General features: G+C 37.2%; 1 protein-coding gene across 12 annotated transcripts in view; it reads right to left on the bottom strand.

The window, feature by feature from the left end:
• The window catches only part of FAM13B (family with sequence similarity 13 member B), a 113,544-nt gene that overhangs the window by 86,083 nt on the left and 5,282 nt on the right, over positions 1-22,179 (bottom strand). For all 12 annotated transcript variants that reach the window (XM_061189638.1, XM_061189637.1, XM_061189633.1 and 9 more), the window contains exons 2-6: positions 11,481-11,647; positions 9,886-10,077; positions 9,237-9,449; positions 4,604-4,781; positions 4,155-4,296 (exon numbers count right to left, since the gene is read on the bottom strand). In XM_061189638.1, coding sequence (XP_061045621.1) covers positions 4,155-4,296; positions 4,604-4,781; positions 9,237-9,449; positions 9,886-10,042 — 690 coding nt within the window. In that variant the 5' untranslated portion in view covers positions 10,043-10,077; positions 11,481-11,647. The remainder of the gene's footprint in view (positions 1-4,154; positions 4,297-4,603; positions 4,782-9,236; positions 9,450-9,885; positions 10,078-11,480; positions 11,648-22,179) is intronic.

The raw sequence follows: 22,179 nt of genomic DNA on the forward strand, positions 1-22,179 counted from the left end.
TATATATCTACTTGTCCTCTTCTTGTCATTTTCTTTTAAGCAAAAATACTTTTGAACAGCTGTGTCAGTTCTTTATTTTAACCAAGTTTTTTAAGTCAGGTACTGTATATGATAGTTGGAAACCTTCAAAAACTATGCCAGAAGTTCCATGGATCACTGATTCAGGTTACAAATTCTACTCACTTGATTTACCTCACACACACACATACACACACACACACACACACACATTTGATTTCATCCTCAGTTCATAAACTATAAGTTACAATTTGGCATCTTTTACTGTTTTCTTAAAAGTTTCTGATACTTGAGAGAGAGGAGAGGAAGGAAGGTAAGGAGGGAAGAAGAAAAAGAGGGAAGGAAAGTCAGCAAAGATAAAAATGCTTACATGAAGAAAACATAAAAAACTTAAGGAACTGACCTATAGTCAATTAATCTATGACAGGGACTTCCCTGGTGGTCCAGTGGTAAAGAATTCACCGTCCACTGCAGGGGACACAGGTTCGATCCCTGGTCAGGGAACTAAGATCCCACATGCCGCACGTGAACTAAGGCCGCACACCACAACTACTGAGCTCACACGCCTCAACTAGAGAGCCTGAGCACGCAAACTACAGAACCCACACGCCCTGGAGCCTATGCGCCACAACTACAGAGCCCACGTGCCCTGGAACCCATGCGTCACAACTAGAGAGAGAAAACCCGCACACCACAACTAGAGAGAAGCCCGCACGCCATAACGAAAGATCCCACGTGCCACAAAGAAGATCCCCTGTGCCACAACCAAGACCCGACACAGACAAAAAAAAAAAAAAAAAAAAATCTATGACAAAGGAGGCAAGGCTATACAATGGAGAAAAGACAGTCTCTTCAATAAGTGGTGCTGAGAAAACTGGACAGCTACATGTAAAAGAATGAAATTAGAACATTCTCTAACACCACACACAAAAATAAACTCAAAATGGATTAAAGACCTAAATGTTAAGACCGGTACTATAAAACTCTTAGAGGAAAACACAGGCAGAACACTCTCTGACACAAATCGCAGCAGTATCTTTTTGGCTTCATCTCCTAGAATAATGGAAATAAAACAAAAATAAATAAATGGGACCTAATTAAACTTAAACTTACCATAAACAAAACAAAAAGACAACCTTCAGAACGGGAGAAAATATTTACAACCAATGCAACCAACAAGGGATTAATTTCCAAAATATACAAACAGCTCATGCAGTGCAATATCAAAAAACAACAAAAAACCAATGGGCAGAAGATCTAAATAGTCATTTCTCCAAAGAATACATACAGATGGCCAACAGGCACATGAAAAAATGCTCAACATCGCTAATTATTAGAGAAATGCAAATCAAAACCACAATGAGGTATTACTTCACTCCAGTCAGAATGGCCATCATCAAAAAGTCTACAAGAAATAAATGCTGGAGAGGGTGAGGAGAAAAAGGAACCCTCCTACAATGTTGGTGGGAATGTAAATTGGTACAGCCACTATGGAGAACAGTATGGAGGTTCCTTAAAAACTAAAAATAGAGTTACCATATGATCCAGCAGTCCCACTCTTGGGCATGTTTCTGGAAAAGATGAAAATTCTAATTCGAAAAGATACATGCACCCCAATGTTCATAGCAGCACTATTTACAATAGCCAAAACATGGACGCAATCTAAATGTCCATTGACAGATGAATGGATAAAGATGTGGTAAACACACGCACACACACACACACACACAAACACACACACACAGAGGAATACTACTCAGCCATAAAAAAGAACGAAATAATGCCATTTGCAGCAACATGGATGGACTTAGAGATTATCATAAGTGAAGTAAGCCAGAGAAAAACAAATATCATGTGATATCGCTTCTATGTAGAATCTTTAAAAAAAAGATACAAATGAACGTATTTACAAAACAGATATAGACGCACAGACATAGAAAACAAACTTATGGTTACCAATGGGGGGGAGGGGCAATAAATTAGGAGTTTGGGATTAACATGTACACACTACTATACATAAAATAGATAACCAACAAGGACCTACTGTATAGCACAGGCAACTATCCTCAATATTTTGTAATGACCTATAAGGGAAAAGAATCTGAAAAAGAATAGCTACATAAATATATGTATAACTGAATCACTATGCTGTACATCTGAAACTAACACAATATTGTAAATCAACTATACTTCAATAAAAAACAAAACCAACCAACCAACCTAAGGAAGGTATAACCCCCAAATATTAAAAAGACTTATCTATAAAAGTTCACAACAGTATAGAAACCCTTTTAAATAAAAGCTGGGCTACCCAGGAAATAAAACTCCTAATTCATATAATCTGAGCCAACACCTATGACAATGAATGAAAATCTGTATGATAAACTTTCAAGAGATGCTACTTTATAGTTTAAGAACAAATGAAGGGATGTAATCCACCGTCCATCAATAAATAGCATAACCATATAATTAATCATCTAAACCTGGATACATCTGAGTGAAAAGAGGAGCAACTAATAATTACATTAGAAAGCAAATATAAACTAGGACTACTCTGAGAAAACCGGGATATACTATCACCTTTTCAAGTGGATACAGGTACTATGAATCAAATAAATTATATGTTACATCCATACAATAGGGAACTACACAGATGTTTAAAAAAACGAATATGTTCTCTACATTCCAATAAAACATCACCAAGATACACTGTTAACTGATTTAAAAAAATAAGGTGCAGAATAGTGTATATGGTATGCTACTTTCCTGTTAAAAAATACTTAGAGGAAATATTTACTTATATTTGCATAAAGAAATTCTGGAAAACACATAAAAAAACAATGAGAGGAAGAGGGTGGGCATGGGTAAGAATAGGACATTTTACTGTGTATTTTACCTTGTTTATTTTTAACCAGGTGAATTATTAGTCATTAAAAAGAGGTAGCAGCCCCACCCCACACTCAAAATATAACATCATAGGTTTTAATATAAAAGTTTGCTTGACAATTCATTTCACTTAAGCACAAAAGAAAAACCTCCAGATCTATATCACAAATTCTAAACCTGAGAAGTCTGAATTAACGTGGCTTTACAGTCACTTACAATTAGTCAGAATCAATATTATCACTTCTTATAAAGAAGAAATTAGGGGCTTCCCTGGTGGAGCAGTGGTTAAGAATCCGCCTGCCGATGCAGGGGACACAGGTTCGAGCCCTGGTCCGGGAAGATCCCACATGCTGCAGAGCAACTAAGCCCGTGCGCCACAACTACTGAGCCTGCACTCTAGAGCCCGCGAGCCACAACTACTAAGCCTGCGTGCCACAACTACTGAAGCCCACATGCCTAGAGCCCGTGCTCTGCAACAAGAGAAGCCACCACAATGAGAAGCCCGCGCACCGCAAAGAAGAGTAGCCCCGCTCGCCACAACTAGAGAAAGCCCGCGCGCAGCAACGGAGTCCCAACGCAGCCAAAAATTAATTAATTAATTAATTTTAAAAAAGAAGAAACTAACTAGGATCCTTCTGCAGTCTCAACCATCAAGGCATAGCAGTAACAACAAAATATAATGTTGTTTGAGAAATGGATTTTAAATTCGAGAGTCACAAGATTTAAAACATTATCTGTAATCTAAACTATTACTCTTTTGATGCTTCCCATTAATGACAATGTTTGCACTGCTATACTGACTTGGTACTTCAATCAAGAAAAACATTTTTAAGTTTCTGTCAACTTTGTATTCAATCTTTCTCTCTACCTTCTAATTCTCAGCCTTTGCCTGCATTCCTCTACGCAAGCAGTTTCTTTGCAAAAACAAAAGCACACTATTCTTACAAAATAAACAATGCTTAATTTAACAGAAGAAAAACACAAAAACGTCCACAAAAGCTCTACCATACACTCTGGTTTCAATTACTTTTCCATATCCAAATTGAGGACAAGAAGTTGTTCAGAAAAAAAGATCACATTCATATAGTACATGGATATATCACCTATGATTACATATAATAATCAAGAAAATTACTTCCAGTTTAGTACTTAAAAATTCCACCTAAGTTTGGGCCAAGCCCTTAAGAGCAAATTCTTTAAAAAGCAACAACAACAAAAACTCCCTCCAAGTATATTTTAAATATTCTCACCTGTTCAGTAATTGAACTCAAATCATTAGATGAAAAATCTTCCTCTTCATTCTCAAAAAACTCATAGTAATTTTCCAGAAGTCCAGCCATTATCCTGCTCACTATTTCTTGTTCTTTCAGATCTTCCACATCTGTGTAAATACTAAGAATAAAAGTCCAAACTGAATTGAGAGTTCTTAAATCAATCACAGGTAAAGTCTGAAGACAAGCAATGAGTCACTTTATAGACCTGAGCGATTTATGCCATCATTCTGTGCCTCAGTTTTCCCATCTGTAAAGCCTACCTAACTTGTACCCTGTTCACAGAAATGCTGGAAGGATTAATCAGATCTACTATAAAAAATAATGGTTCATCAAGCAACCTATGACCCTTGGGAGACAGTACAATGATTCTATTTCACAAATATATATATTTTTTTAATCAAACAAAAATTTGTGAAAAAACTTACTGGAAGACATCTGGACCAAAGACAGCAGCCAAAGAGTTTGCAGACCAAATTTCTTCATGATGTGATGCTACATTGGCTAAAAATCTACACAGAAACTTTAACAAACTGTAATTAACAGGTGGAAGCTGTTGCAAGAGGAACCTCAACTTTCTTCCAAATTCATCTTCGTTATTATAATCTATAAAACATAATGACGGGTTTCTTTAATGAAGTAAAAGCAAAGCTCAGATATTTTGCCAGGTTCACACTGCTACACCCATATAACCCTTTTACTATAACAATTACAAAACCACTTCCTCTACTAGAGGCCAAATGCCTTAGGGCTTTGCATTTCACTTATTAACTGGAAGAATTTGAGAAGGTACACAACCTCTCAACTGTTGGAGGATGTTTTCCTCATCTATTACTCACTGGCCCCAATTCTCTATTTTTTTAAATTCTCATCATACTGTCTCTTGCATGACTGTACCTGTGTTTCCAAATTAGTGCCAACTCTAAGAAGTCAAAATGCACTGGCCAATATCAGTCAACACCAACCACTAACAAGCAAAGATGAGAAGCAATTTAAACAGCTAATAGTATTAGAAAGAAAGAAAAAACAAGGAAGGAACAGAATAAGAGACAGACTTTCTTCTTTTAACATTCTGAAAAGAACAATTAATTTCAGCAATATCAACAGAACTAAATAAGTACGAATTCCACTTCTAAGTTGTTTTTCTCCTCTAAGTTGACGTTGTTTTCTGTTTACCAAGTGAATTTTCAACTACCAGAAGCTAGGCCCTGTGTTTAGGTCAATGAGTTTTCATTAACAGAAATTAGGCCTGTATCAACTCCCTGACTGGTGAGGGCCCCACTTAGGAGAAGTAATTTCTCAGAGTTACCCTCAAACTAAAGTAATTTATTGCTCCAACAGAGAAAGTTAACCCAATTATATTTCATTCTTTATTTTTCTCGAAGTTCTTAAAATTAATTTAAAAATTAATTCTTGGGGGAAAAAAATTCTTGGTAAAAGGTTATGATCATAATATTGGCCATCTCTGCAAAATAACACAACTCTAAGATGTTTACAGAAAAGGCTATAGTCACATGAGTTTTACTTAAAATTTAAAATGCAACCAATAAGAATTCTTCAATATTTCATAATATTACCAACTGCCCAGGTACTTTGACTTTATAATTGGTTGGAACAGTCCTTGAATTAATGTTTTTTAGATTACCGTGACTACAATTGGTGGAAAATTTTAACAACCTAAATTTAGCAGAAAAGGATTATTTAAGAAAAATCACGTATATCAACTCAAAAAATATATGCAATTAATATTATCAAAATGATGACTACATCAACAATGACAAATTCTACATAACATCCTCTCTAGCTACACAGCACTTATCATCTAACATACCCTTGTATTTATTTTGCTTATCATCTATTTTTCCTCTAACTCTCCTTACGCCCTTTTAGAATTTTTAGCTCTATGATGGCAGAGATATTTAGCCGGTTTTGTTCACTTCTGCATTCCCAGAATTTAGAACAGTGCCTGGCACACAGCAGGGGTTCTATAAGTTAGCTGAAGAAGCTGAATAAATACACAATAACTGAAAAAAGATGCTGCCTTGATGAGGTGGTAAGATCGTGGGCTATACTGGTTTTACTTGAAATACTGTTCATGCTGTTTTACTTTTGTTAGTGAACATTTCTAGTATTCAAAAATATTTATACCTACCAGCTTCCTTCTAAAATATTTATACCTACCAGTCTTCAAATAAGCAGAGGAGCATTTCCGTGTGTGTGTTTGTATTAAAAACACACCTGCTTAAATTTTTTTTCCCTTTGAGCCTACTTCCTAGTTAGATCATAACCAGGAAAAGTATATGTAGGTATCAAAGAAGATTCCTCTAAGAATTCTTTCAAGCATTTTAACAGTTTTTGTAAATTTTACAACAAATTCACAGAACTGTGAACTGTGTTTTCTACCAAAACATAATGTATAAGTAAATGGAAAAACTATCATGGGCTAAACCAATGGTTGGTAACATCTGACAATGAATCGAATGGCTGTCATAACTTGGGGGAAAGGGGTACTAGTGCTATCTAGTGGACAGAGGCCAGGGATTCTACTAAATATCTTAAAATTCAAGGATAGCCCCTATACTAAAGAATTATCCAGCCCCAAATATCAGGAGTTCCAAGGTTGTGAAATCCTGGTCTAAATAAAAGATCAAACCACACCAGAAATGCCACTTTGCAATGTCCTGCTACCACAGAAAATGAAAACCACTTTTTAAAGAACACTAACTCAAATGCAACTACATGCTGCCTCTATGATCTTAAAAGCATTAATCTCATGTATTTGTGAACGTCAATTAAAATATTAACATTATAGTTGCCTACAATAAATGGAGAGAGGAACTTTTCCAGAGACCTAGACACCTTCCCAAAAGAATTATTGAAGGATGAGGACATAGATTTTACCACAACAGAAATGCAAATATCACCTCAAGTACTGCCACACCCTATCTGCATAGCTATTAAAGAAACGGGTGTATATATGGGTGTGCGGGTGTATATATGGGTGTGCGTGCATGCATACATACCCATGCTAATGGTTATATAAGTGGGGAATGGAGGAGAATGGTGGATTTCTTACAACAAATGGGCCACAAGCATTTTTGCATGCCTAAATTCCTTCACACGTGAATGCTGACATAAGAATAATTAATTAGTAAGATATATATTGCAATTCCATAAATAACACAGTGCATGATGCTGTCATACTTTTAAATGAATACCAATCAAAATGACAATCCTACTGACAAAATAGCTTCTGATTGGTAGCATCAATGAGAGGCAGTAACTTTATCATAATTAAATCTTATTCCACTTATTCATTTATAAATTTTCAATCAAAACTGAAAGATTATCTGATTCTTGGAACTTTAAAAGACTTGTCTACAATTCGCTAACACAGGGAAAATGGAACCCTAACACTATAAAAACAAAACGAATGGCTCTAGAGACACAAAAAGGGCTCAAAAAACTCTAACACATCAGTTTCATTATATATTTAATGAATGCAAAGTGCTTATTAGGTGACTGAACATAAACATTTGAAAAAATTCCTACTCCTAAGAAAAGAAATTTGAAATGGATTCAGAAATTCAGAACAAAAAAATATAGTATTTGTTGAGAGAAAAAAAGAAAGAAAGGTGACATTATTGATGACACTTCATTTTGAAACCTGTTCTTTGATCCAGGTGGCACAATAAAAGAACAAAACTGAATCAGGCTAACCATTCCTGAATAGAGCAAGTACAAATTGAGCCTTATCATCTAGCTGTACAGAGGAAAACATACATAAGAGGATCATAAAATATCTTTGTATTGACCTTTACACACAAATAAGAGGCATCCACTAATTCAGGCTCGTGTTTAAATTTAAGAAAAAGATGGATAAATACTCTCAAAAGGAAATCCTCCTTCTCTGCCCATACACTGCTTAAGGATACACACAAACATACAAAAAGTCCAGCTCTGACAGCGATAGGGATTAAGGAAGTAGTTATAATTTTTTTAACATCACTGAATTTCTGTAGAAGCCCCAATTCAAAAAATTAAAGAGATTCCATAACACAAAAGCCAGAAAAAATAATTTTAAAATCCAAGAAATGTATTATACAGTTGACCCTTGAACACAGAGGTTAGGGATGCCGACCTTCCACACCATTGAAAATTTGTGTATAACATTACAGCAGGCCCTCCATATCCCTCCACACAGTTCTGCATGTGTGGATTCAACCAACTGCAGATCACGTAGTACTGTAGTACAAATTTATTGAAAAAATATGTATGTAAGTTCAAACCCATGTTTTTCAAAAGTCAACTGTATTATATGCCAACTTCATAAATTCTCCTATATAACGAAGCATGTCACTCCATTATGTACACATGAATACCAGTGAATACCATCTGGCTCAAGGAAAAGAAGCATCTCCTCACTTCTTGGTTCTTTTACCTTTCGGCGCACCTCTACCTTTATTTTTCTTGTCCATCCCAGCTAAGCCTTATTTTTAGTCACCACCAAAAAACTAACCCAACAGAAACAAACCAATTTTTTTCTTTATTTGGCTTGTAGTCTGATGTCCAATTTGATATTTTATTTCCTTCAGGCAGGTGTCCAAGAAAAGCTTTAGGTATATTCCAAACTTAGAATCAAAGCTGTCTTCTGGTTTTTGCTAGGATGTTCTATCAAACCAAGGATAAACATAGTAACATCACCACTAACCAACACCACTGACTATTATGGGTCATTCTGCCACACATATATTTTTTCTTCTTCCTTTTCCCTCCTACTCTTTGTTCTTGTCTCCTGCCTTTCCTCCTTCTCCTTATCACTATGTATCTTAGGCTTACTAAGGCCAATCATAAAAAGTAAATAGCACTACAGGAATCTAAGAGGTTGCAATTCCCTTAACTAGATAATACAGCCCCAAAGGGCATATGTCCCCAAATGGGCACTTAAGAAATTAATCTCAGAATTACTATAATTACTGCTTACATGTCAAGATTTCTAAAAGGTAAAGACTTTGAAATTAAATGTTAATCGACTGACTGATAAGATTCAAATTATGTTACCTTGAGAAAGCTGCATCAAGTGAATATGCAAACTGCCAGGGATAACAGGTTCAGGAAGTTCTTGAAGGAAAAACCTAAGAAGACTAATAGCCGAGGGAACATCTGCTTCCTTAACCAAATCCACCTCTTCTCCGCTGTCGTATCTCTGCCGAAGCCACTCCACTGTCTCAGCATTTCCATTGACTTGAAAAAGTCCTTGTTGCTCCAGACCTCCTACATTAGTTCAAGGCAAAGATTAAATAAGCTTCAACTTCAACTACCATATATATTCATTCTCCAATCAACTTAATATATTCATACTTTGGGAAAGCCGTTCTTGGCTCCCCTGATTGGGCTAACCACCTCCAAACTACACATCTAGAAACGTATACTATCTCTGTCCTGAGGGATATTCTATTTTATCCCACCCCCTTATATCCATTAAAAATATTACTATCACCCCTCCCACTAAAATATGCTCTAAACTGGGCATTTCTGAGTATATGATTTTTAAGTAATAAAGACACACTGAAATGTTAAAAAGAATTTCCATTGTTTTTCCTCACTATATTTTGGACATTGAATACCGAAAAAAAAAATCCAAGGTCAAAAATGGATAAGTTGTGTTTATTAAAACAAAGGCTAGCCCTCAAAGTAAGGAAATGTATACCATGTTCCTCAATATAGTCCACTACGTGGCGGACTATGAACGGAACCTCATTGTCTGGATGTCCTCCCTGCTGCAGCTCATCAAGTGGAATTCCAAATATTTTGTTAGCAAGAACGGAGTTGCAGTTATTCAAGGAAGGGGAGGAGCTCTTCCTCATATCTTTTTTGCAGCCAGAAATCAAAGCTGTCTTTTCTGCCAAATAAAAGAAAAAAAAAAAAAAAAAAAAGACTATAATGATTAACAGGTGGCAATATGACTAAATACATTAAAGAAAAAGGCTTTACACCTGAATGTGTTCTCGTCTATTAAATATGTTCCAGTTACCAGGCCCATAGTGTGTTCTACAAATAAAGCTCAATACAATCATCTACGCATTTTCTCTACCATGTGAAGTTAGTTCTGAATGTTCCCTTTAGTGTTTGTATATTTACCAAACAATGGCAAAACTGATCATTAAACTTCGCAGAGGACATTAATATCTCAAAGACAAAGTAAGGGGCAAATTTTGCTCCAACAGGACCTTACTGACCAAGTTTATTAACGACACAAGTAAAAAGCCAAACCTAATCATTTCTGGACTCTGCTCTATGAAGGTCATCTAACCACTCAATTCATAAGCACCCAAAGAGGAGAGAATCATTTTTTAAAAAATGATGGGCTAATAAGGACAAGATTAACCAGTTCTTATTTCTACATGACAGAGCAGCCATAATATGTTTTTATAAACAAAGGAAATTTTTCAGTTCTAGGCATCAACCTTCAATGAAAATGTTCTTTTATCAATCCTGCTGTTTCATAATTATTCAAAAGAAAAACTTCCATAGCCCGGCTAGTTCAGAAGAAATAAATAATTTGTCTTTGCAGGAATTGTGATCAATAAAGAAGCAGTGGGAGAAAACAATGTTTCCAATTTATGAAGCATCAAAGAACAAATACAGTAATCTCAAAAAAAATTCATTTTCTAAAATAATCATTTATGGGAATTCCCTGGAGATTCAGTGGTTAGGACTCCACGCTTCCACTGCAGGGGGCACAGGTTCTATCCTTGTTCGGGGAACTAAGATCCCACAAGCTGTGCGGCATGGCCAAAAAAAATTTTTTAATAAATAAATAAAAATAAAATAAAATAATCATTTATTATTTTATGTGGAGAAAGGCGTATTTTTAAAGGAAAGGAAAACTTTTTTCAAAAGTTGAAAATGAACGAAATGGGCTTTTTTCATCACCTCAGAGAAACAATTCCTTTCATACTACAAGAGAAAGATAACAGAGCAGAAAAAAAAAAAAGCTCAATATTCTAAAGTTTATACAAATAAGGTCCATATGTATAACAGGTGTACCCACTGGATCAAGAGACATCCTGACTGGAAAACAAATCCATCTAACTTACAGAAACAGTAGAAATTAACTTAGGGGCAGCAAAATGCCATAAATTTAAATAGTTTCAGACAAGCAAAATCCATTCTTTAACACAACTGATGCCAGCTAATAACTACAAAACCTTAAGTTAATAATCCAATAGCAGCAATAGTAGATAAACTCCAAAATCTCTGTGGATATATAAGTATGGGATAGTTACCATTGTGGAAACTTACCTCTGAGTACTTAAACACCTAAGTTTAAAAAATGGTTTCTGCACCAGCTACCCTCAATGAGCAAGCATTCTTTTGTCATTTATGGCTGTTTGAGATTATGGCAGAAGATCAGCCTGTAGTTCCTCATTGAAGAAACACAGAACTCGATCAGTACTTCAGCAGTTAATCTAGAAGAAAAAAACAGTTCTTTTAATTTCCCACAACATCTTTAACTGTGAGAAGAGACTAGAATAAGCAGTGAAGTCCATTGAGGAAGGTCCCTATAATGAAAAGCATTCTTCTGCTTAAAAGATCTGTCTGTGACCTAGTTACAGGCAAAATCTTGCACAAGCTTTCAAATTATGATGGCTAACCCGGGTATGAATCTTTCTGCTAAAGATAAACAAATAAAGGAACCGCACAGGACAATCTCTGACAGTACACATCTTCAGGGACTACACCGTTCTAATAATCCATTTTTCCTCAATGGACCCTTCATTTGTACACACACACACATCCCACCCAGTTCTATTCCATCCTCATATACTCAGAACTAAACATGGAAGCATTTTTAGGTCAAAGAGAGGAAGACATGAGTTTAAGCTTGGAACTACACTTATATACTTTACTCTTTTCTTTGTATACAACAAATATTTTGTTAACAAGAACATAGTTGTCTGAGCTTTCTAATTTGGAGAGGCAATAGCACATGTTGGAAAAGAACTAGAAAGGCACATATTCAAGTATCAACTCCATCATTCTGTAGATGTGATCCTGAACAGCTTCCATGTCTCTAAGCCTAGGTTTCCTTATATAAAATAACACCTAAACACATGTTACATTTCAATGAGAAAATACATGCATGCATTAGAAAGAGAATCAGTTTCCTTCTCTTCTTTACATAATGTTAAAAGACCAGCAAAACAGGCCGAGGAGAGACAGGAGAGAGGCGAAAACCTGTTCGGCAGTATGTTTAATATTTGGTCTCATCTTCTGTAAATTCTAATAATCTATTTAAAATCTAACAAGCTCAGTAAACTGCAAGATTCTGCTCAAGAGGCTTCAGGTAAGCAGAAGAGTATTATCATTCAGTGTGGTTTTCAAAAATGTCTTAATAGTTACATATACCTCCAGGAAGAACATTAAAAACCGAGGGGAAGGAAAACCACATTCCCACAACACATCTTTAGTAGATGATTACTTCCAAAACATCCTGAAATGCCTGCTAAAACATGTAGTCTATTCATGTGAAAAACAACTTCAAAGTTTATATAAGATCCTTTAGGGAGGTTAACTTCAGGGATAAGACGTTTAATGAACTTACATTAAGTCAGGTTGATACCCTCATGACATAAAGGAAAGGGGATCTGCTTGATGTACAATAAATGAAGACTCATTAGAATACTTTGTGAAAGGCAAGTTCTAGGGACTTCCCTGGTGGCCCAGTAGCTAAGACTCCGCGCTCTCAATGCAGGGGGCCTGGGTTCGATCCTTGGTCAGGGAACTAAATCCCACATGCCGCAACTAAAGATCCCGCATGCCTTCAATGAAGATCCCACGTGCTGCAACTAAGACCCCACGCAGCCAAATAAATAAATATATTTTTTTAAATGGCAAGTTCTATATCACGAAAATGGCTATTCAGGTTTAGTGTACTTGTTTAGTGAAACCAGTGAACCAGTTATCTCATCCTGTGTTCTCTACTACTCCCAACCTCTAAGCAAACAATCTGAAAAGCACATCTTTCCTAAGGCAATGCTGGGTAGGAATCCATGAGTTCATCAGTACAAATTCATCCTTACTACTGGAAAAACAAAGGGCATCATCATGATGATGAAAACAGCAGCAGCGAACATTAAATGAGCAATTACTGATACTATGTGCCAGGCATTTCTATGCACTTTACACGTATTGATACGGTATTATGACTTATTTTAATGAGACACTGCATAGAGGCTCAACAATTTAACCACAATCCACCCAGCTAATAAGGGTCAGAGGCAGAATCTGAATCCAGGGAGTGTAACTCCTAAAGTCCTTGCTCTTTATTACTATACTATACTATCACTCCGTGTAAATTCTGACGATTTAAAGTACCACAGACTCTCACATTTTCTCTCTCAAACTGACCACAGAGCCTTATATATATTTTAGGAGGTCATTCATTCATAGCTTGCTAAAAGGTACTTTTGTTTTGTTTTGTTTGTTTTGTTGTTGTTGTTATTTTGCTAAAAGGCATTTTTAAAGCATGCCTATGTTCCGAGCCCTAGCAGCCAATGACTATTCACTTCAGACCTCTATCCAGAGAACACTGCTGAAGGCATTCAGACTAGAGTGGCCCAAAATAACATTCCTGCAAAATGCAAAGTTGTTTCTGACATGATTTAGTACTGCTTCCTGTGCCTTTTCAGAGCTTAAATCATGTAAATATTTCCTTTATATGTGTACTAGGTTGAAGTGTCTCCCCAAAACTCATGTCCACCTGGAACATCAAAATGTGACCTTATTTGAAAATAGGATCTTTGCAAATGTAATTAGTTAAGGATATCAAGATGAAATCACCTTGATTTAGGGGAGTCCTTAATCCAATCACTAGTGTGCTTATAAGAAGGAGACAGGACACACAGAGACACACAGAGACACACAGAGGGGAAGAAGGCCATGTGAAGACAAAGGCGGAAATTGAGTTATGCTGTCAAAAGACAAGAAATGCCAGGAGCCACCAAAAGATGGAAGAGGCAAGGAAGAATTCTCCCTTCAGAGGGAGCATGGCCCTGCCCACACCTTGATTTTAGACTCCTGGCCCCCTGATCTGTGAGAGAAATTTTTCTACTATTCTAGAGTCACCCCATTTTTAGTAATTTATCACGGAAGCCCTAGAAAACTAATGCAACATCTAAACTACAATATCCCATTTTTGAAGAAAAGAAAAATGGAAAAGAAAATAGCAGCAGGTCAGGTACCACAGAAAAATATGCCAAAGAGATCTGATGAAATGTCTGAACAGATACAGTCAATAAAATGCAAACAAAGCAGTTAATTAAAGGCTTGACACAAGAGAATACAATGTGCAGACTTTCAAAATAACCAAGGATTTCTGAAAGCATAATTTTATTATAAATCAAAACAGCAAAATCATTTTAAATACAAGTGACAGTTGCCTAGCATGGTGGTACTGACAACAAATAAGAAACCATTTTGAATTTTATATCACATACTTTACCATGAGACAAGAGTGATAAAAAATAATGCAATTAAATACCAATTATCAATAAGCTGACTAATGGGTACATTCAGGAAAGTGTACCTTCATATACTAGCTATCAACCTGAGTTCTGCGAAGGCTCAAAATACTTCTACACTCTATTCATATACATATGGTTACATACACATATATATCAGGGGTCCCCAACCCTGGTTAGGAACCGGGCCACACAGCAGGAGGTGAGTGGCAGTCAAGCGAGCAAAGTTTCATCTGCCGCTCCCCACTGCTCCCCATTACTCACATTACCGCCTGAACCATCCCCACCCCGCACCGTGGAAAAATTGTCTTCCACAAAACTGGTCCCTGGTGCCAAAAAGGTTGGGGACCGCTGATATACATGACAGCAACAAACACACCTTTCTTAACAGCAAAGAATCTTTTAAGTCTTAAGTATCAGGACTTCCTGGTGGTGCAGTGGTTAAGAATCTGCCTGCCAATGCAGGGGACACGGGTTCGAGTCCTAATTCCAGAAGATCCCACGTGCCGCGGAGCAACTAAGCCCGTGTGCCACAACTACTGAGCCTGCACTCTAGAGCCTGCGAGCCACAACTACCGAGCCCACGCACCACAACTACTGAAGCCCTTGCACTCTAGGGCCCGTGCTCCGCAACAATAGAAGCCACAGCAGTGAGAAGCCCGCGCACCGCAACGAAGAGTAGCCCCCACTCACTGCGACTAGAGAAAGCCCACATGCAGCAACGAAGACCCAACGCAGCCAAAAACAAATAAATAAAATAAATTTTAAAATGTGTTTAAAAAGAAAAGTCTTAAGTATCTAATAAAATTAGTAGTGACAGTTTCTTTTAAAGGATATAACACCAACATCAATACCACAGATAACAGCAAATAGCATTAACTGAGCTGTTACTGAGCCAGGAACTACCTTAAGGGCTTCAAATATATTAATTCATTTAATCCTTACAACAATCCTATGGAAGTATATACTTTCATTATATTCATTTCACTGATGAGAAAATTAAAAAGCACTGAGAACTTTTGGGGGTGATGGAAATGTTCTCTGTCATGATTGTGGTAGTGGTGGTTACATGCTTAATACATTTGTCAGAACTTATTAAACTAAACATTTTAAATTGGTGAATGTGATTGTATATAAATTACACTTCAATAAAGCAGAAAAAATTAAAAAGAGAAAACTCACATGAATAAAGGCATAGCATCATTTTAATAGATTAACTATTGAATATTAAACTTTTATTATAAAATATGACATTTTAAAATATGCTTTTCCATCCACAAAAGGAAAATAAAATATTTCTTTTTTTTTAAATGTATTTGTTGTGGTTTTTTAAACTAATTATGTATTTATTTATAGTTGCAGTACACGGGATTTATTTGCCGCACGCGGGATCTTTTAGTTGCAGCACGCAGGATCTTTAGTTGCGGCACGTGGGATCTAGTTCCCTGACCCGGGATCAAACCCGGGCCCCCGGCATTGGGAGGCGGAGTCTTAGCCACTGGACCACCAGTTAATATTTCTTTAACCACATTTCAAGAACCAATCCTGTTTGGCCCTTCTATGCTATCTAGCACATCCAGAAATTACTACAATTTCTATACAGCATAACTAAAAAAAAAAAAAAAAAAGGGATAAAACGTTGAAGACTTTATAAATTTTAACACTAGTTGAAAGTCTTTTCAGAGCAAATAATTTTACAAAACAGTATAATGGTAATAAGAGTAGATCTGCAATATACTAATAAACTTTCCTCATTTTAAAAATAAAACAACCTGTGGTTAAGAGGGGTATCTGCAAAAATAAATTATCACTTTCATGTAAAAATGTTCTACCTTCAAACTGAATAGAAAGGAAAAAGAAAAGTCACTTTTGCCCAAAATGCTTTTGACAAAATAGGGATACAATTCACACAGAAAAGTTTAAAAGAGCTACCTCAATCATTTTCAATAATTTTAAAACAGGACTTCCCTGGTAGTCCAGTGGCTAAGACGCCGCACTCCCAATGCTGGGGGCCTGGGTTCGATCCCCGGTCAGGGAACTAGATACCACATGCTGCAACTAAGAGTTCACATGCCGCAACTAAGACCCAGAGCAGCCAAATAAATAAATACTTTTTAAAAAATTGCTAAAACAAAACAAAACCTAAAAAAGTGCTATCACTAGTATAAAAAGAGGGAAAAGCCAAGAGGGAGCTGAGTCTCAATAAAGATGGTAAACTTTGGGAACAGAGATAATGTACCCCTGCTCCATACATTCATCTTTTCATTAGTAAGCTCTAAGCAATTTATCAAACAAAGGAAAAGGCACTTCTTTCATTCTGACTGAACAAGGATGGTACTACAGAATTTGCCAGTATGCTAAATCTGTGGTTCCCTCCTGGCCTGAGAAACTGACAAGGCATCAATCTGTCTGAATCCTTAACAGTACCAAGCAAACAGAAAAGTTAAACATCTCAAGAGCATATAAACTTATCTGTCAAATGTCTATAGATGCTACTCTAATCAGGAAAATACCAAGTCATTTAAATCTACTATTAAATTCATTTGAAAAAGAATAGTTACATGTATACGTATAAGTGAATCACTTTGCTGTACACCTGAAACTGACTCAAGTGTCAATCAACTATACTCCAACATAAAATTAAAAGTTAAAAAATAAATAAATTCACATTGACTTTGCCCTTAAGTAATTTATCAAAGTATATCTAACTAAAGGAGAATTCAGGACTAGAAAGTTTGCTTGCTTGCTTGCTTATTTATGTATGTATGTATGTATGTATGTATTTATGGCTGCATTGGTATTTATGTATGTATGTATGTATGTATGTATTTATGGCTGCGTTTGGTCTTCATTGCTGCGCACAGGCCCTCTCTAGTTGCAGCGAGCGGGGGCCACTCTTCGTTGCAGTGCGCGGGCTTCTCCTTGTGGTGGTTTCTCTTGTTGTGGAGCACAGGCTGTAGGGCACACGGGCTTCAGTAGTTGTGGCATGTGGGCTCAGCAGTTGTGGCTCGCGGGCTCTAGAGCGCAGGCTCAGTTAGTTGTGGCGCACGGGCTTAGTTGCTCTGCGGCATGTGGGATCTTCCCAGACCAGGGCTCGAACCCATGTCCCCTGCATTGGCAGGTGGATTCTTAACCACTGCGCCACCAGGGAGGTCCCAGGACTAGAAAGTTTTTAAAGAGAGCTCTAATACTCAAAAGGTGAGGAATTTCTTTGCCTTAAAAAACAAAAAAAGATTATAAAGTATTTATCGGAACAATTATTACCCCTGTGCCTGAGGATTTGTTCACCTGTGCGCACTTTAACATACTTGTTGAGGGAACAATCCTCCTCCATGGTGATTCCACAAAACTACAATGAGCAATGAATCAAGTATATTTTGTATAACTACACTCCTCAAATCATGGTACTAGATACAGCACATATATTTTACAGATTGCAACTCACTAAACATTTCACCTTGAGACAGCTCACTTATCCCTCTTTTATGCAAAGTATTCAGACAAGGGTTTCATGGCCACAGTCAATTATTTTATAAACCCCCATGATTTCAAGCTTTCAAAGCAAAACAAAAGTAATAAAGCCAAAGGGAGATAAAATCCCCTGTAACTAAGTCCCTTCATCTATTCTCCTCACTGATATCCTCATCAAATCTAACCTGAATTCCCCTGCACAAAATTCCTCAACTGTTTTCCAATGCCTGGAGCCCTGGGCTCTAAATTTTTTGAACAGGAAAAAGATTATGTGTATACCTCTCATATATGTATGTGTATTTCTAAAGTAGAATAATGAATACCTTAGTATATTATGCACATAATAAACATACAGAAAAATAACATTTTAACAATTCCCTGGCAGTCCAGTGATTAGGGCTTCACTGCAAGGGGCACGGGTTGGATCCCTGGTTGGAGAACTAAGATCCCACATGCCTCATGGCGTGGCAAAAGAAAAAAAAAATTGAACATTAAAAATAAATAGAAACAGGGCTTCCCTGGTGGCACAATGGTTAAGAATCCGCCTGCCAATGCAGGGGACACAAGTTCGAGCCCTGGTCCGGGAAGATCCCACATGCCGCACAGCAACTAAGCCCGTGCACCACAACTACTGAGCCTGTGCTCTAGAGCCCGTAAGCCACAACTACTGAAGCCCACACGCCTAGAGCCCGTGCTCCGCAACAAGAGAAGCCACTGCAATGAGAAGCCTGCGCACTGCAACGAAGAGTGGCCCCCACTCGCCGGAACTAGAGCAAGCCCGCGCAGCAACAAAGGCCCAACTCAGCCAAAAATAAATAAATAAATAAAATAAAAAATAAGTAGAAACATAAATTTTACTCCTCCACCTACACACACATTTTAATAGGTCATCCTGCCCATTCAAAGTGCCAGCACCTCACTTTTGAGACCAGTGACCTACAGCACTGGTTTCCTAATTTCATCTGGGGATGGGGAAAGTTTTGTTCAATATACAGATATTCAATATACAGCCACAACCCCAATCTAGCATCCATGAGAGCCTGGCCTGGGCTCTCTGTATGTTTAATAAGCTCTTTGGGTGATTATAATACATACAAAGTTTTAAGAACCTCTGACGTACACAGTAAACTGCAAATTCTATTACGTGGTGTACAAGTACTTCACCTACCAGTAAAATCTTCTTTCCTGTCACTCTTACACCTCACTCTACTCTCCAACAATACTTAACTACTTGAAATTCACAATCCGCATCTCCCAAGCTGTGCACATTGTTTTCTGTCTTGGAGCCCTAACTCAACACCATGACCAATTCCATCTTGTTCACCAAACTTCCATCCACCATCAAGTCTCAACTCCAGCTTCCTCTGTCAAACCTTCCCTGACTTCCTGAAGCAGACAGTTCTCCTTCCTTTTGCTCCTAAGGTATCTCTTACCTTTATAGCAAACATCCCATAGAATCTAAAAATATGTCTATCTCTTTTTCAAAAGAGAGGATCCTTCTAGGTAGGAACCCTGTCATTTCATCTTTGTATCACCTCTGTATCATCTTTGTATTGCCTCATACAATCCTTAACACATAATTTAATGTTTAAAATATATGTTGAGGGACTTCCCTGGTGGCACAGTGGTTAAGACACTGTGCTCCCAATGCAGGGGGCCTGGGTTAGATCCCACATGCATGCCACAACTAAGGAGCCCACCGGTCGCAACTAAGACCCGGTGCAACAAAATAAATAAATAAATAAAATAAAATATATGTTGAATAAAGACATAAATAAGAAGCAAATAATACTGACTATTCAAATTTAAGAAGATTAACAAGAGGAGAACACCTCCTTAAGTGATTAAAAACTAAATAAATACACTTCTATATATACATGGTACATATATACACTACCAAATGTAAAATAGCTAGCTAATGGGAAGCAGCCGCATAGCACAGGGAGATCAGCTCCGCGCTTTGTGACCACCTAGAGGGGTGGGATAGGGAGAGTGGGAGGGAGATGCAAGAGGGAGGGGATATGGGGATATATGTATATGTATAGCGGATTCACTTTGTTATACAGCAGAAACTAACACAACATTGTAAAGCAATTATATTCCAATAAAGATGTTTAAAAAAAACAAAAAACATCAAAAGTGGCTGCCATATCTACTCCCAGCAATAACCAAAAATAATCAAATCAAGAAAGGAAATCACTTTATAACAACTTTATTTATTTATTTATTTTTGGCTGCATTGGGTCTTCATTGCTGCACGCATGCTTTCTCTGGTTGCTTCAAGCTGGGGCTACTCTTCATTGCGGTGCGTGGGCTTCTCACTGCAGTGGCTTCTCTTGTTGCGGATCACAGTCTAGGCACGCGGGCTTCAGTAGTTGCAGCACGTGGGCTCAGCAGTTGTGGCTCGCGGGCTCTAGAGCGCAGGCTCAGTAGTTGTGGCGCACGGGCTTAGTTGCTGTGCGGCATGTGGGATCTTCCCGGACCAGGGCTCAAACCCATGTCCCCTGCATTAGCAGGCGGCGGATTCTTAACCACTGCGCCACCAGGGAAGCCCCTATAACAACTTTAAATGGACTATAATCTATAAAAATATTGAAACACTATGTTGTACATCTGAAATGTATAATAATAATAATACTGTAAATAATATTAAAAACTAATCATATTGTAAATCAACTATAATTTTTAAAAAATTATGGAAAGGAACTATGATTTATGGAATATCTATAAGCACTTCACAAGTTATTTCTCATACCTAGAAGAATGCTATGAGGCAGGCACTATTCCCCTTTTACATGTACTGTGAGCCTCATGTCACTGAGCTAAACTTCAAAATTTGTAAATGGTGATGCTAGAATGTGCTGCTGGATCTAACTGCAAATCTTTCTAATGACAGTAATTTAAGTCTTAAGAAACCAGAACAATAAAATGAGCAGTATTACAAAGGCAAAAAGACTTCCTCTCACATTTACTTGTAAATCAGCCACAATTCTGATTCAAAAAGCCAAGGAAACCATAAGGTACCTGAAGTTAGTCTCCAAGGTAGATAAACTTCCCCAAAGGATGAAGGATGACCTTCTGAGATATTTATCGGTGAGATCTAGAGGTTTTGAAGGTTCACATATCAGTGCATGAAAAACAGGTAAGAGTGGCAGAGGGATGTTTAATCTTACTCATGAAAGTATGAGAAAAGGTGACACTTTAAATGCTGTCTCCTGATGAAAGGGTAAGCCTGTAATGTGCTGGAGCAAGCTGGCTCCTTTACCAGGTTCCTTTACCCCACATTCACTCTAAGGTCACTGGTCACTACTTTAGCATGATCTTCTATTAAGTCAAAGTGAGTTATGTGTTAAATTAGCTCTTCCCACCAAGTACCAACACAATGACTGGCCCCCCACAAAAAAACAGCTCTACAATTTAGAGGGCAACACAAAATACCTGAGAAAGCATATATACGTAAAGACAGCACATATCCCAGTCAATTATATGCATGCATATAATCTCAATTTTGACAAATGTTGACTCTTCAAGACTCTATTCTGGTAACTTTTCACCTTTCATGTTTCTCCATTGAAAACATGCTCACCTAGGGCCCACTAATGAGTACAGTCTTAAGAAGACTAGCATATCATTTCTTATTGCTCTTTAATACAAAACTACGATACACTTTTTTTTTTTTTTTACCATTGGAGGTAATTCCACAACTTGTTCTAGCCAAATGGGTCCCTTGAGAGAACAACATTCTCTTTTTGCACTGACCTGTGTAAAAACTGCTCTGGGGGGGAAAAAAAAGGAACCTGGGATATGAACAAAAAAGCACTGAGTATACTTATTTTTTGTATCTGTCTTTTCCACTTGATTATAAACTTTGAGAGCAAAAAATATGATTTCATCTTTATTTCCTGGGTTGTGAACACTACACAACAGCAGAACTCCAGTATCTGAAATGATGTTATCATTTCTGATATACTTTCTAGTTCACTATCCAACTGAATTCTCACAACCAT

This window comes from Eubalaena glacialis, chromosome 4 (assembly GCF_028564815.1).
Source record: "Eubalaena glacialis isolate mEubGla1 chromosome 4, mEubGla1.1.hap2.+ XY, whole genome shotgun sequence".
In the NCBI taxonomy this organism is placed as follows: Eukaryota; Metazoa; Chordata; class Mammalia; order Artiodactyla; family Balaenidae; genus Eubalaena; species Eubalaena glacialis.